Raw genomic sequence first — 12,969 nt, forward strand, 5'->3', positions numbered from 1 at the left:
CTTCTCTGGAAAGGAAAGGGTGATTGCCAGGACTGCAACAACTACCGAGGGGTGATGCTGCTCTCAGTGCCAGGCAAAGTCATTGCTAGGGTAATTATTTATAGAGTTCACCATCATCTACTTGCGCACCAGCGTCCGGAGCAGTCGGGATTTACACCAAAGAAGTCAACGATTGACCGTATCCTTGCTCTCCGAGTCCTCACCGAACACAGATGAGAGTTTCTGGAGGGGCTGCTTGCAGCCTATGTTGATCTCCCAAAAACATTCAATTCAGTGAATCAGGATGCCCTCTGGAGGATTCTCTGTCATCGCGGAGTGCCACAAAAGTTGATCGATTTGATTTCTGAACTATACTCTGGTGGAGAGTGCTGAGGTGTGGTGATGATTCCATCTCCAACTTATTTCCAGTTATTACTTGAGTTCGTCAGGGGTGTGTATTGGCCTCCACACTCTTCAACACTTGCGTGGACTGGATTTTGTGAAGATGTAGGAGAGATCAAGCTGCGGTGTATCACTTGGGAATATCAAGATCTCTGACCTTGATTTCGCAGATGATACAGTCATCCTTGCAGAAACACTGGATGTCTGTGTAGGGGCCCTCGAGGCACTGAATGAGGAATTGGAGCCGCTGGGACTACTGGTTTCCTGGGTGAAAACAAAGATCCAGGCTTTCAATGACATATTGGATGCTGCCATTTTGTCTGTACCTGTTTGTGATGAGGATGTTGAGGTCACAAAGAGATTCACTTTCCTTGGCAGTGATATTCATGTCTCTACAGGTTGTGAGCCAGAGGTCAGTTGATGACTGGGTGGTGTGTGGCTCTTTTGTTACCTATGCAGGAGGATGAAAGTCCAAGTCTTCAGGTCCTTGGTGCTTCCAGCATTTGCTTGATGGATGATGTGAGACTTGGACTCTGACAAAGGATCTGAGATGAGGACTTAACTCCTTCAGTACGGGGTCTCTTCGGAGGATCATTGGCCAACGAGTGGTTGCTGAGAGAGACTCAAATGAGATTTGTTACCTGTATAGTCCATGAGCACCAGCTGTGGCTCTAGGAGATGTTGCTCAATTTCCTGATGCTGATCCTGCTCACCAGATTCTCTCCGTGAGGGAGCCTCATGCGTGGAGAAGGCCAACGGGACGATTGCATGCCTCGTGGAGGCAGCAGGTTGATCGGCTTCTCAAGGAGATGAGGATGGATGGGCCAGACATTTGCCTGGGGGATGGCCAGACGGAAGCCTCTGGAGTACTGATGGCAAGTGACGCAGTGATGTGCTGCTCCAGCGCATGCTGCCAAACCTAAACTAACCTAACCTTTGAATTAAACCCTGCATCACTCAAAACATTTGCAGAGCCCCAGAAATGTTTGAATGACTTCAATCGCATATTTCGTAGATTCTGCAGGTCTTCATGGATTGGAAGCTCTGTGTTGGAATTTTAACATAATTATTAATTAGTATTCTCCATATTCTCCTAACATAATTTGGTTGAAAATTTGATAACAAAAGCACAAATGGCAAAAAAAAGTTGTGCCCTGAACACGCATGTACACACACACACACACACACACACACACACACACACACACACACACACACACACACACACACACACACACACACACACACAATTGTAAAAAAAAAAAATACCCCATCTCCTCCTGAGCGAGGGATGAACTAATAAAAGACAAAGCAATGTAGGGAGAGCTGGAGGAACAATACTACAACAACCAAATGTAAATGTGCTGTTTGTACCATGGGCCTCCACCTGAGCCTGATGACATCAAGTCGCATTCAAACACAATACAATATTTAGAAGATACTATCATTATTTTATCTGCATATTTTATGTACTCTTCGTGAAAGCCTACTCTTCATGAAAAACACCGTAAGATCTTCAACGTCCATCAACTAATGCGAGCAGACCGGTTCCCAGGTTGACATCCATACAAAAGACGGGGCACTTTGGGATGCAATGGCTGCCTGTAAAGTACCAATGCAACAACTTGTAGTGAGTTTGGGAAGTACCAATGAGTTTCACAATTTTTGCCCAAAGCTCTGTAAGGGTTTTTGGCCTTTGCTTAAATAATTGACTTGACAAATAATCACCATAGAAAATAATTGCATGGATTTAATTTAGGTTTATGAGTAGACCAGGCCATTCCATTTGGTTACCTGTCTGGAAACTAAAGATAAATGAGACTATCTTCAAAAATTCCATGTTAAAAGTGAAGCAGTGTGGGAGTTAAGTCGACTCTGTTGCTAATGGTTAAAGCGTATGTTCTTATTCTGGGACGTTAGTGGATTGAACATGACTGGCAGTCATGCCAAAGACTTTATAAAATGGTACATGCTGCTTCCTTGCTTGATGCTCAGCATTTAATGGATAAAGCACGGACAAGCAAGTATAAGTTGGCATTCATAGCAAAAAAAAAAGAAGCTTTGATTGGTTTAACGGCCTCTTCATTGTGTTCTCAAGTCTTCCAGGACATCATTGATAGGTTGACACAACGTTTGAATCCTGAACAGGCCAAAAGATTGGAAGCAAACCAATATTTGAGGAGATTAATTTTTTCCAGGTTATTCCTTTGGGTTGTTCTTCAGACTTGTCGCAGAGACAGGATTGAAAACTAATGACTGACACAATGCTTGCTACCTGATGCTTTGGCAATTAATTTCTCAATGCTTATTACCTGAAGTGAGGCTGTGTTTGTAAAGTTTGGTATCACATGTGGACAGTAAAGTCGTTCAGATATTGTATACGGCGTTATAATACTGTAGTTCTAACTCCAATCTTGTATTGATGGACCTGTGCATACCAGGATGTGATCAAACTATTTTACTGCAATGAGCAAGAAAGGAATGTGGTTTGTAAAGTTTTAATACGGCTTCTAGACTTTTTGGGGGGAGGGTGGGGGCAGGGAAGGAGGGGGGGGTGGGGAAGTGGGGAATGAGTGGGGGCAATACCAGTAAATGAAAGCAGAAATTGGGATTTCATTAAAAGTATATTTATTAGAATGTACAATGTGTGCATTTGTGGTGCAGGACAGGAGCAATTCATATTGGAGACCAAATTCTGGCAATCGATGGTGTGAGCCTGCAAGGACGACCATTGAGCGAAGCCATACACCTTCTTCAGCGAGCTGGAGAGACTGTTTGCCTGAATATTGTCAAACGGCGCTGGGGTAAGGATTGGCAGCTGGGGCATGGTCAAGGCAAACAACTAACGTAGATTGCTTTCTGCCTTTTACTACAACTCCGTAAAGGTCACATTAATGATATAGTCAACTGTGGATCGAACTGTGCAGCATGGACAAATGCATCCCATGAGCATGAGAAAGGAATACGTGATTAAGAAGAAGTAATTTTGTGGATATTTGCCCTCAAAACAACCCTGTTTGAATGCTTAATATATATTTATATGCTATGCTGCTGTTTTGAATAGTCTCATTGGCCATTCTGGCTTCGGCGGCTTGGACACTAATTGTGTACTTCAAACACAGCTACAATTATACATCATTGTTTCATATAACATTGAGCATCATTCCTCAGGAAAACATTTTCTTTCACAAACTTTAGTTTCGTCCACAATCGTGTGAGGAAAGCCATTGTACTGTGCAAGAAATACATTCCAGAGTGATTATATATATATATATATATATATATATATATATATATATATATATATATATATATATATATATATATATATATATATATATATATATATATATATATATATATCGCGGGTTGAGAGACATGATGTTGTAACTGCATTTTTGGCGAGGTTGAATGGAATGGCTCTCATGTCTAACAAAACACCATTTATCTTTCATTAGCGATTTGCAGGAAATGGGAAATTTTCAGTTACAACATTATGTCTCTCAACACACAAAATGGTGTTTTGTTCGACATGAGAGCCATTTTATTCGGTTTCGCCAAAATTGCAGTGACAACATTATGCTTCTCAACCAACGGTATGTATGTTCCTGAAATACAGCCAAAACAGTACATGATAGCACAAAAATTGTAGGGCCACCTTACTCACCATTTGCCTGTGGTGTGCAGTATCAAGTTTCCTTCAAATGGGGCAACGAAAAAAATTCTTAAAAAATCAATTCCCGATTCAGGTCAAGTTTTGGTATGATGAGCCATAAAGCACAAGGACAAACCATGGAGAATGTGTTGATATACCTCGAGAAACCGGTTGGCCGAACGGTGACTCCTGAGGCAAATACTCAAATTTTCTTCAAGTTTAAGTTTGACTACTAAATAATTAAAATTTTGTCTTTTTTCTTTTTCATCAACCGCTGTCACAACGGGAACCCAACGGGTTCACGGGTCGTCTCGTGTATGTGTGTATATGTATGTATGTATGTATGTATGTATGTATGTATATATATATATATATATATATATATATATATATATATATATATATATATATATATGTTTGTGTGTATATACACACACACACCTATTGAGAAGCCAAGTTTAAGGTTAGGTGATGCTGAACTTTTGAACTTTTTCTTACCCTGAGAAGTCGATTTATTACATCCTCTGTATGACCTGCCCTTCTTCCATGTTGATGTTAACAATTTCCAGATGATTTAACTGACAGTTGACTGCATAATCATTGTTATGTTGGTCTTTTGCTAAAAAGGTATTTTGATTTATCAGTTTGAATTATAAAAAGTAAGAATCTTTGATTGGGGCATATCAAATCAGACAGAGAATTTCCAACAATTTAACTGAATATAGAATATACCATTACTCTTCATGAGAGATCGTAAAATTGTTCCTTTAGTAACAAATGAAAACATTAGCATGAAATGATTTCATAAAACAGGTGATCCATGGAATAGTTCTGACATTAACAGTTCAGTTAAATGAAGAAAGCAATAATTATGCCCCTTAAGGTTTCATTAAACGTAAACCATTCCGCAAGGATTTTCAGGACAGTGTTTAAATGTATAAAAACGTCACTGGCATAAGTTGATTTAAGCATTCTGGAGGTCAATGGCAAAGGAAATAAAAAATTTAATGCTTTCTTTCTAGCAGAACAGATAAAGAAGTGAAGCATAGTGGAAGAAAATTAATGATTATATTTATTGCAGAAAAATGTCGGCAATTTATTTTGTTATGCAGTAAAAAATGCAATATATGTACCTATATTCCTTCAGAGTGGTGCAGAGGTAGCACATTTGCCTTTAAGCTTTCTCATCTGAGTTTGATTCCAGACTCTGACGATAAATTGCCTGATTGGTATTTCATAGGCAGGGCATTGCATTAAAAAAAATGCACATCCCTCAAATGTATGTTAAGCCGGGTGTCGTGTCTGTTAGTATTATTTAGTTCCTTAGTTAAAGTTATATTTGTTAAAAGTAGTTGAAATTAACCTTAGTTCTTTATAGTTAGAGGTCGTTGCATTATTTAGTTATAATATCCCATGGTGTCTATCACGAAGAGTCGGTGAGTTGTCCCACCTTGAACACCTTGAGCAGCAGGCACCTCGAACAAATTACAAATTCCCACTACCTACAGTCAAATGTCAGGCCTGGTCAGCCGATTCATGAATGAGTTTGGACAAAACCTTTTCCTGACTGACCTCATAAGAAGGTGGGAATAATGGCAGGCACCTCACATTGACCAGGAGCATTGCAACAAGTGCTGATATGGCACATACAAGTGCTGATATGGCACATTCACAGGAACCATTCCAGTTGACAGGTGCTCCTTGAATATAATCTCACACAGGATAGCTTGCCACCTCAACCCTCGGAGGGAATCCAGTCTGTACTGTGATGGCCACTTGTCCCTAACAAGAAAACGTTTGCAGTATGAACATGCATTTTGATTTTGTGTTAGGATGTTTGTTTTTATGATCATGAGCAGAATACACAGAATTTGCACATTACTTGCTGAAAAAAGTATAGTCTGTATTTTACAAGAAGACCATAGATGTTTGCTTGGTATGCATCAAAAAGGTTCCAGATGGTCCAAAGGGTCTAAAGGTCTGAAGGGTACATTCCAATAGTAGTTAGGGTTTAAAGATATTAAAGGGTGTAATTGGTCAAAAGAGTTTAAAGGGTCTCATCTCTAAAGCATGTAAATGTCTGGGGTCAAAGGTGTCTAAACAGATGTAGGGGTCTAAATCTAAAAGGGGTCTCAAAAGGTCTAACTGGTCTAAAGGTCTAGGGTCCAAGGGGTCTAAATGGAGTTAAAAGCCTTAATGGGTGTAAAGCTCGAAATGGTGTGTGGTGTTTGAAGGTTCTAGGGGTCTAACGGGTGTAATAAGTCTAAAGGGTGAAGGGGTACATAGGTGTCTAAAGTATCAAAATGGTCTTAAAGGTAAAAAGGGTCAAAAATATCTTCAGGGTCTTAAGATCTTGGAGTTGTAAAGGGTCTAATGGTAAGGCGTCTTAGCAGGTCTGACGGTTCTAAATCGTATATGGGGTAAGAGGGGCCTAATGGTGCTTATGGGGTCTATAGGGTCGACAGGGTCTTATGATTCTAAAGGGTCTAATGGGGTATATAGGGTCTTAATGGTCTACAGCTTCTAATGGGGTGTCTCGGGTCTCAAGGTTTTTAAAGGTTTCAAAGGGTCTTAGGGTTCTAAAGGGTATAACGGGGTCTTTAGAGTCTTTGGGGTCTAAGGGATCTAACGGAGTACATGGTGCTACAAGGTCTGAGGGGTCTTAAGTGTCAAAGGATTCTAAAGCGTCTCAGGGGTCTTAGGGTGTCTTAAGGGTCTTGGGGGTGGTCTTAAAGTTTTGTATACATAATCGAGGCACGTGGAAGAGCTAGAATTAGTACACCGAATGGATCAGGACACAACAGGACAAAAGGAACAGTTGAGAGAGGGGGAAACACCAAAAGCAGAGACAAGATAGAGGCAGACTTGGACAAACAATGTGTGAGTAGGAATGAGGGGTGGGAGAGCATGCATAAGGTGGACAAAATGGATACAGAAGGAAACTCTCAGGAGGGAAGACTAGAAAATTTGAAGGAGGAGGGATTGGATTGAGGTGGTGTTGTTGGGGGGAGGGGTGAGTTAACAAGGGCACAAAAGTCTTTAGGTGTTGGGGGGGTTTAGGGGTCTTGGAGGTATTAAGGGTCTCTGGCGTCTTAACGGTATTGAGGAGTATTAGAGGATCTTAGGGGTCATGAGGGTTTTAGTGGTCTGGGGGGTCTTTAAGGGTCTTGGGGTCATAAGGATCTGGGGGTGTTTCAGTTATTGTGGGTCTTAAGGGTCTTAGGGGTCTTAATGTTCTTGGGGATCCTAAGAGTCTTGGGGTTTTAAGGGTCTTCAGAGTTTAAAGGGCCTTCAGGGTTTTAGGGTTCCTGGGGGTATTCGGGGTCTTAAAGAGTCTATGGGGTCACAAGGTGTCTAAATGTTGTTAATGTCTAATGGCATCTAAAGGGTCTTAAATGGTCTTCAAATATTTAAGGGGTCTTAGCAGTCGAAAGGGTTGAAAGGTTGAAAAAGTATGTTTCAATAGTACATAATTAATAGACTCGTGGTAAACTCAGGGTGCAACTGACATTCAAACAGTACATAATTAAGAGATTATATACTAAGGCTTCATGAACGGCTTCACGGCTTCACTGTGTTTTTCATTTTTTGCATATGTAGATGAGCTTTACCCTCAGAGTGAATGAAGGTCCATGCATATTTGTTTGACAAGCTTTGTTTGACCATGTACTTTAGTCTTGGGGCTGTAATACATGTGGTTAGTTTTGCTGTAATGTTGGGTTATTTAAACCTTTTTGTATTTTAAAGGGTATCTCAACAGAGGTGATAGGCAATAATCCATAAATACATTTGTGGATTTATTCCATTTGTTTTTTGGAGTGGGGTACTGAACTTGCCAAAAATAAAGGCTCTGAAAGCCTATGTTGGCTGGCTGATATTGTGGTTGTTACATTGATGGTACATTGAGAGAGACAAGATGTGGAGTGCATTGATTGGCTTGCAAGAGCATGATTGAATTAACTGGGAGACTTGCCGATTGGTCCAAGGAGGGTAATAATATGATCAAAAGATAGTATAAATAGTCAGGTAATAGTCTCATTGCTTTGCTTCAGTGCATCACCTCCCAGAGGAAGGAGTTAATTGAATTCATGTGAGGAAAGATAATCCGCTGTCAGTGAGTGAACACCTTGATTTTGACAACTTGAAATGTCCTACCCATCCCCAAATAAATTGTGGTGAGCATCTTCATGAAGTGAAAGGCTACAAGCAACACCAAGCATGAAGATGCATTTCTCAGACCAATGCCAGAGAGTCACCTCAAGAAGGAAGACAGGTGTTTGATGGCTGTTAGATAAAATAGACAAGACACCTTTCACGTTGTAACAGGTATCCTGTGGCTTTGAAATTTCAGAATTGTTGTGTAGTGAGTGCAGGTACACATTTTAAAGGTGGGTGCTAGGGTTGTTTGGATGTTTTTTTGGGGCTGCCTGTTACAGAGAGCATTAAAATTTTTGTTTGAACGAAATATTTACAATAGTTCTCAGCATTTCTGTATTTCTGAGTAAAAAAAGAAAATGCTCTTGCAAAATATATACAGTTGTGTTTAAATATACAGTGGCCTGCAAAAGTATTAACCCCCCCCCTCCCCCTCCAAAGTTTCCAAAGTTTTCACATTTTGATGTCACCTGAGTTTATTTGATGCTGCTTTCAAATCAAACTTTATATTGTTACGAATTTGGGAATTCGATTGCACACAACATACAGGTTCCTTTAGTCAACTATGTCGATAAGTGCTTGTTCCCTAGATAGCTCACCTTCCATTGTTTAAATGTTTAGAAATCGATGAGATGCGCTGCGGATTTATTTAATAGTTAGGGAACGAAACAATGGAGACGTCCCTCCCCCTCTTCTGCGAAGAGGAAGAACCACCCTGCCCTCCCGTGACTCATGATGTCAACAACTCCCTCCCAACCGTGGCTGAGCGGGGGATGGAGCACGAGGGCATGAGTCATGAGTCACGCCGGGAGTGGGGGAAGGGCGGGAGAATGATAAGGACGAGATCCTTTCTTTGTTCTGGTTAGTAAGCTTTTTGCTTCGGCAGAGAGTGTTCGTTCAGCAGACCTTCGGGTCCTGTTTGGCTTGGGTTAGGGTTGAGGCCTTCAGAAGCTTTTTGCTTTGGTGGTTCAGTGAGCTTTGGCTTCTGCTTGGCTTGGGAGATCTTTTTGCTTCGAGCTGCTTTGCTTGGAAGAGAATTCAGCTGGTCGCTTGGCTCGAGCTGCGAGTGGTGGCTTCTTCTTCTTGGTTCGTGGAGCTCTTTCTTCTCCATTTTGATTCCCGGCTTGGTGCGACTCATCGACCTCTTCTTGGAGGTGGTTCCTTGGCGAAGCGACGCATCGGCGCCTCGTCTCACCAGCACGTGTTGAGAAGCGCGGGAGGATTCGCGGGAACTCGGGAAGGATTGCGGCTCACGGCGATTGGATCCAGCTCGCTCTCGCTGGAGCCCGGATCCGAACAACTTGAAGACCACACGAGGTGGAGAGGTTCGAGATTGGTTCTGGGTTTCAGCTCACCTCTCCTCCGAGCTGTAGCTTGTTATTAAAGGCCTATGCCACCATTTCTTGGGTGTGTGTGTGTGTGTGTACGTAGGTGTGTCCGTGGGCCCATCTAATAAGTAGGAAATTGTTAAGTGCTTTGTGTGCTCTAAATGTTTGCATTGCATTTCGTATAGATGGTCGTAGTTCTTTTGTCGTGCTTTTGTTGCTTGTATAATTGCATATGTGTTTTGCCTTGTTTAATTGCATACGTGCTTTATTATAGTAAATGTCCTTGTGTGAATGTAAACCTGTTCGTTGCGTCCTCTTCCCTTAATTGAGCTGCCATCTTGCACTCGGAATATAGTTGGTTTTTAAATTGCCGATAAAGTAATCGGGTCCAACGGGACTGCGCGATAATACCCCGCTCGGTTATCCCAAAAGGAAGCGAGCTGCTTAAGCCGCTCGTTTCCAAGCGGTCCCGTTGAGGTGCAATCTCTCGGTAACCTACCCACGCGAATAATTCGGTAAATCGAAGATTTGACGATCGGAACCTGTAGCGCGGGTAGAGTGCAGACAAGGTTGTGGTGTGGTTAAAAACACACCCGTGGCTGGTTTCCGGCGTTGATCCGGAAAGCCGCGACTGGATTGTCCTTTCGGTGGGCGAAGCGACTGCAATTGGTGAGACGCGGTCGTTCGCACGCCGGCGGGTGGAAATCTACAACACTGGTGTCAGGACGTGGGGTACAGATTCATCCCCTCCACACTAAATTAACGGAACTGGATCAAGGGTGTGCGAGGCGACCCTCCGGTTCCATTAAATTCCGAGTTTAAATTATTTCCAATACGCAAGATGGCAGTTCAAGGCGAACGGGAAGAGGGGGTAATTAATTTAGAAATGTTAGAAATCATGGCTCAGGGCGAAATGACCGTGCAGAACATGCCCATTATGCAGGCTGAACACCCCCCACAAACAAATGCAGAGTCCGCAATGGGCGCAGCGGCGGGGGCGGTGTATGACACCCCCCTCCCCTCCTCCGTCAAAATCCCTCCTTAGTCCCCGGCAGATCCGCGCCCGATAATGGCGAACCGACTGCCACGTGGTTATTTGACGTAAGAGACATGCTCGAGGCGTTGATGGGAAAAATGGAGACAAATATACAAAGCAAAATGGATGGCATGAAGGAAGAGATGAAAAACGAAATGAAAGAAATGCGGGGTGAAATGCAGTGCGTGGGGCTGGATCTCCAGGCTGGGCAAAAGACAATCGTGGTAATTGCGAGGAGAGAAACGCGGGCAGTGGAGCTCAACATGGCGACGCCACGTGCTGGAGCGAGCGATCTGAGGGGGGGAGTGTGGACTGTGTCGGCCCCGCGGTGGAGGACAAAATAATACGGGACATGTGTTGGACAAGACTCGTAATGGCAGAGAGAGTGACGGTGACGGAGAGGGAATAATTAAAAAGGGAGACCGAAACGTGTCAGACGAGACACGAAGTGACGACGGCAGAAATAATAGTGGAGACGAAGGAAACGAACAAGGTGACGGAAACGCAAATAGTTACAGAAACAGAGACACGGGAGATAGAGGATGAATTGGACGGGGTGGAAGAAACTAAAAACCAACACACACACACACACACACACACACACACACACACACACACACACACACACACACACCACGCACACACAGAGGTAGCGAGGGACCATGAGGGGGAGCTCGGGGAAGGTGTCGTGACACAGTGCAAGCAGCTGGATAGTCTCCTTCAGGAATGAGGGGAGGTAATGTGCCCCCTTGAAGCAGATCACGACCAGGTGGGACGTCACAATGCTTTCTCTTTTTTTATATACATATTTTTATGATATGATGTCACAATTGACGCTGGGACCTGAGTATGTGCCTTTTCAAAGGTTGATATCGTTCTTCTTCATCCGTTTCAGCTGCTTCCCAAGTGTTTCCTAAGTTATGGCCATTTATGATACAGTTGGTCCAATATAATCGAAACAATGCCCCAATCCAGTTTCTTTTTTTTTTGCACGTACGGCCACGCACGTACGGCCACGCACATACGAGCCGCACATACAGGCACGCACCTACGGGCCCGCATGTACGGGCACGCACCTACGGGCACGCACGTACGAGCCCGCACGTACAGGCACGCACGTACGCGCATGCACGTACGCACACGCACGTACGGGCCCGCACGTACGGACCCGCACCTATGGGCACGCGAGAGCGAATGAACGGCCTGTGTGGTTGTTGTTTCTGGCACGCGGTTTGAAAGTTTTTTAAAGTTTTTTTTTTGCACGTACGGGCACGTACGTATGGGCACGCTAGAGTGAAGGAACGGTCTGTGTGGTTGTTGTTTCTGGCACGCAGTTTGTAATGTTTTTTTTCTTCTTTTTTGCACGTACGGGCACGCACCTATGGGCACGCACGTACAGGCACTATTGCTGGGGACCTGAGCATGTGCCTTTTCAAGGTTTGATATTAATCGGACAAGCAGTTCCCAAGTTACGGCCATTTATTTGCCAACCAATGACAGGACACAGTCCTATGACATCACTTTTGACGTCACAATTTTTTTTTTTTTTTTGCACCTACAGGCACCCACGTACGGGCACGCACGTATGGGCACGCGAGAGCGAAGGAACGGCCTGTGTGGTTGTTGTTTCTGGTACGCGGTTTGAAAGTTTTTTATTTAATCTTTTAATTTTTTTGCACGTACAGCCACGCACGTATGGGCACGCACGTACGGGCATGAACGTAGGGGCACACACGTATGGGCACACTAGAGCGATGGAACGGCCTGTGTGGTTGTTGTTTCTGGCACGCAGTTTGTACGTTTTTTTTCTTTTTCTTTTTTGCACATACGGGCATGCACCTACGAGCCCGCACTAGTATACATAAATGTGGGTATGTGTGTGTATGTATGTATGTATGTATGTATGTATATATCTTCTCCTTCTTCTTCTTTCGGCTGCTCCCATTAGGGGTCGCCACAGCGGATCATCCGTCTCCATTTCACTCTATCCTCCACATCTTCCATTGACACTCCAACCACCCGCATGTCCGCCCTCACCGCATCCATGAACCTCTTCTTTGGCCTTCCTCTTCTCCTCCCACCTGGTGGCTCCATCCTCAGCATCCTTCTCCCGATATACTCCGCTTTCCTCCTGTGCACATGTCCAAACCATCTCAATCTCGCCTCTCTCACTTTGTCTCCAAACCGTCCGACCTGCGCTGTCCCTCTAATATACTTATTCCTTATCCTGTCCATCCTCGTCACTCCCAAATCAGTATGTGTCATATATATATATATATATATATATATATATATATATATATATATATATATATATATATATATATATATATATATATATATATATATATATATATATATATACATACAGTGGGGAGAACAAGTATTTGATACACTGCCGATTTTGCAGGTTT

At 43.2% G+C, this 12,969-nt stretch overlaps 1 protein-coding gene across 5 annotated transcripts in view; it reads left to right on the top strand.

Annotated features, from left to right (window-relative positions):
* Nucleotides 1-12,969, top strand: part of LOC147020212 (glutamate receptor-interacting protein 2-like) — a 588,802-nt gene that overhangs the window by 450,066 nt on the left and 125,767 nt on the right. For all 5 annotated transcript variants that reach the window (XM_085895375.1, XM_085895376.1, XM_085895372.1 and 2 more), the window contains one exon: nucleotides 3,046-3,185. In XM_085895375.1, the coding sequence (XP_085751501.1) occupies nucleotides 3,046-3,185 (140 nt within the window). The remainder of the gene's footprint in view (nucleotides 1-3,045; nucleotides 3,186-12,969) is intronic.

This window comes from Eptatretus burgeri, chromosome 9, assembly GCF_056783735.1.
Source record: "Eptatretus burgeri isolate ZD-2024b chromosome 9, Ebu_testis_v1, whole genome shotgun sequence".
Taxonomy (NCBI): Eukaryota; Metazoa; Chordata; class Myxini; order Myxiniformes; family Myxinidae; genus Eptatretus; species Eptatretus burgeri.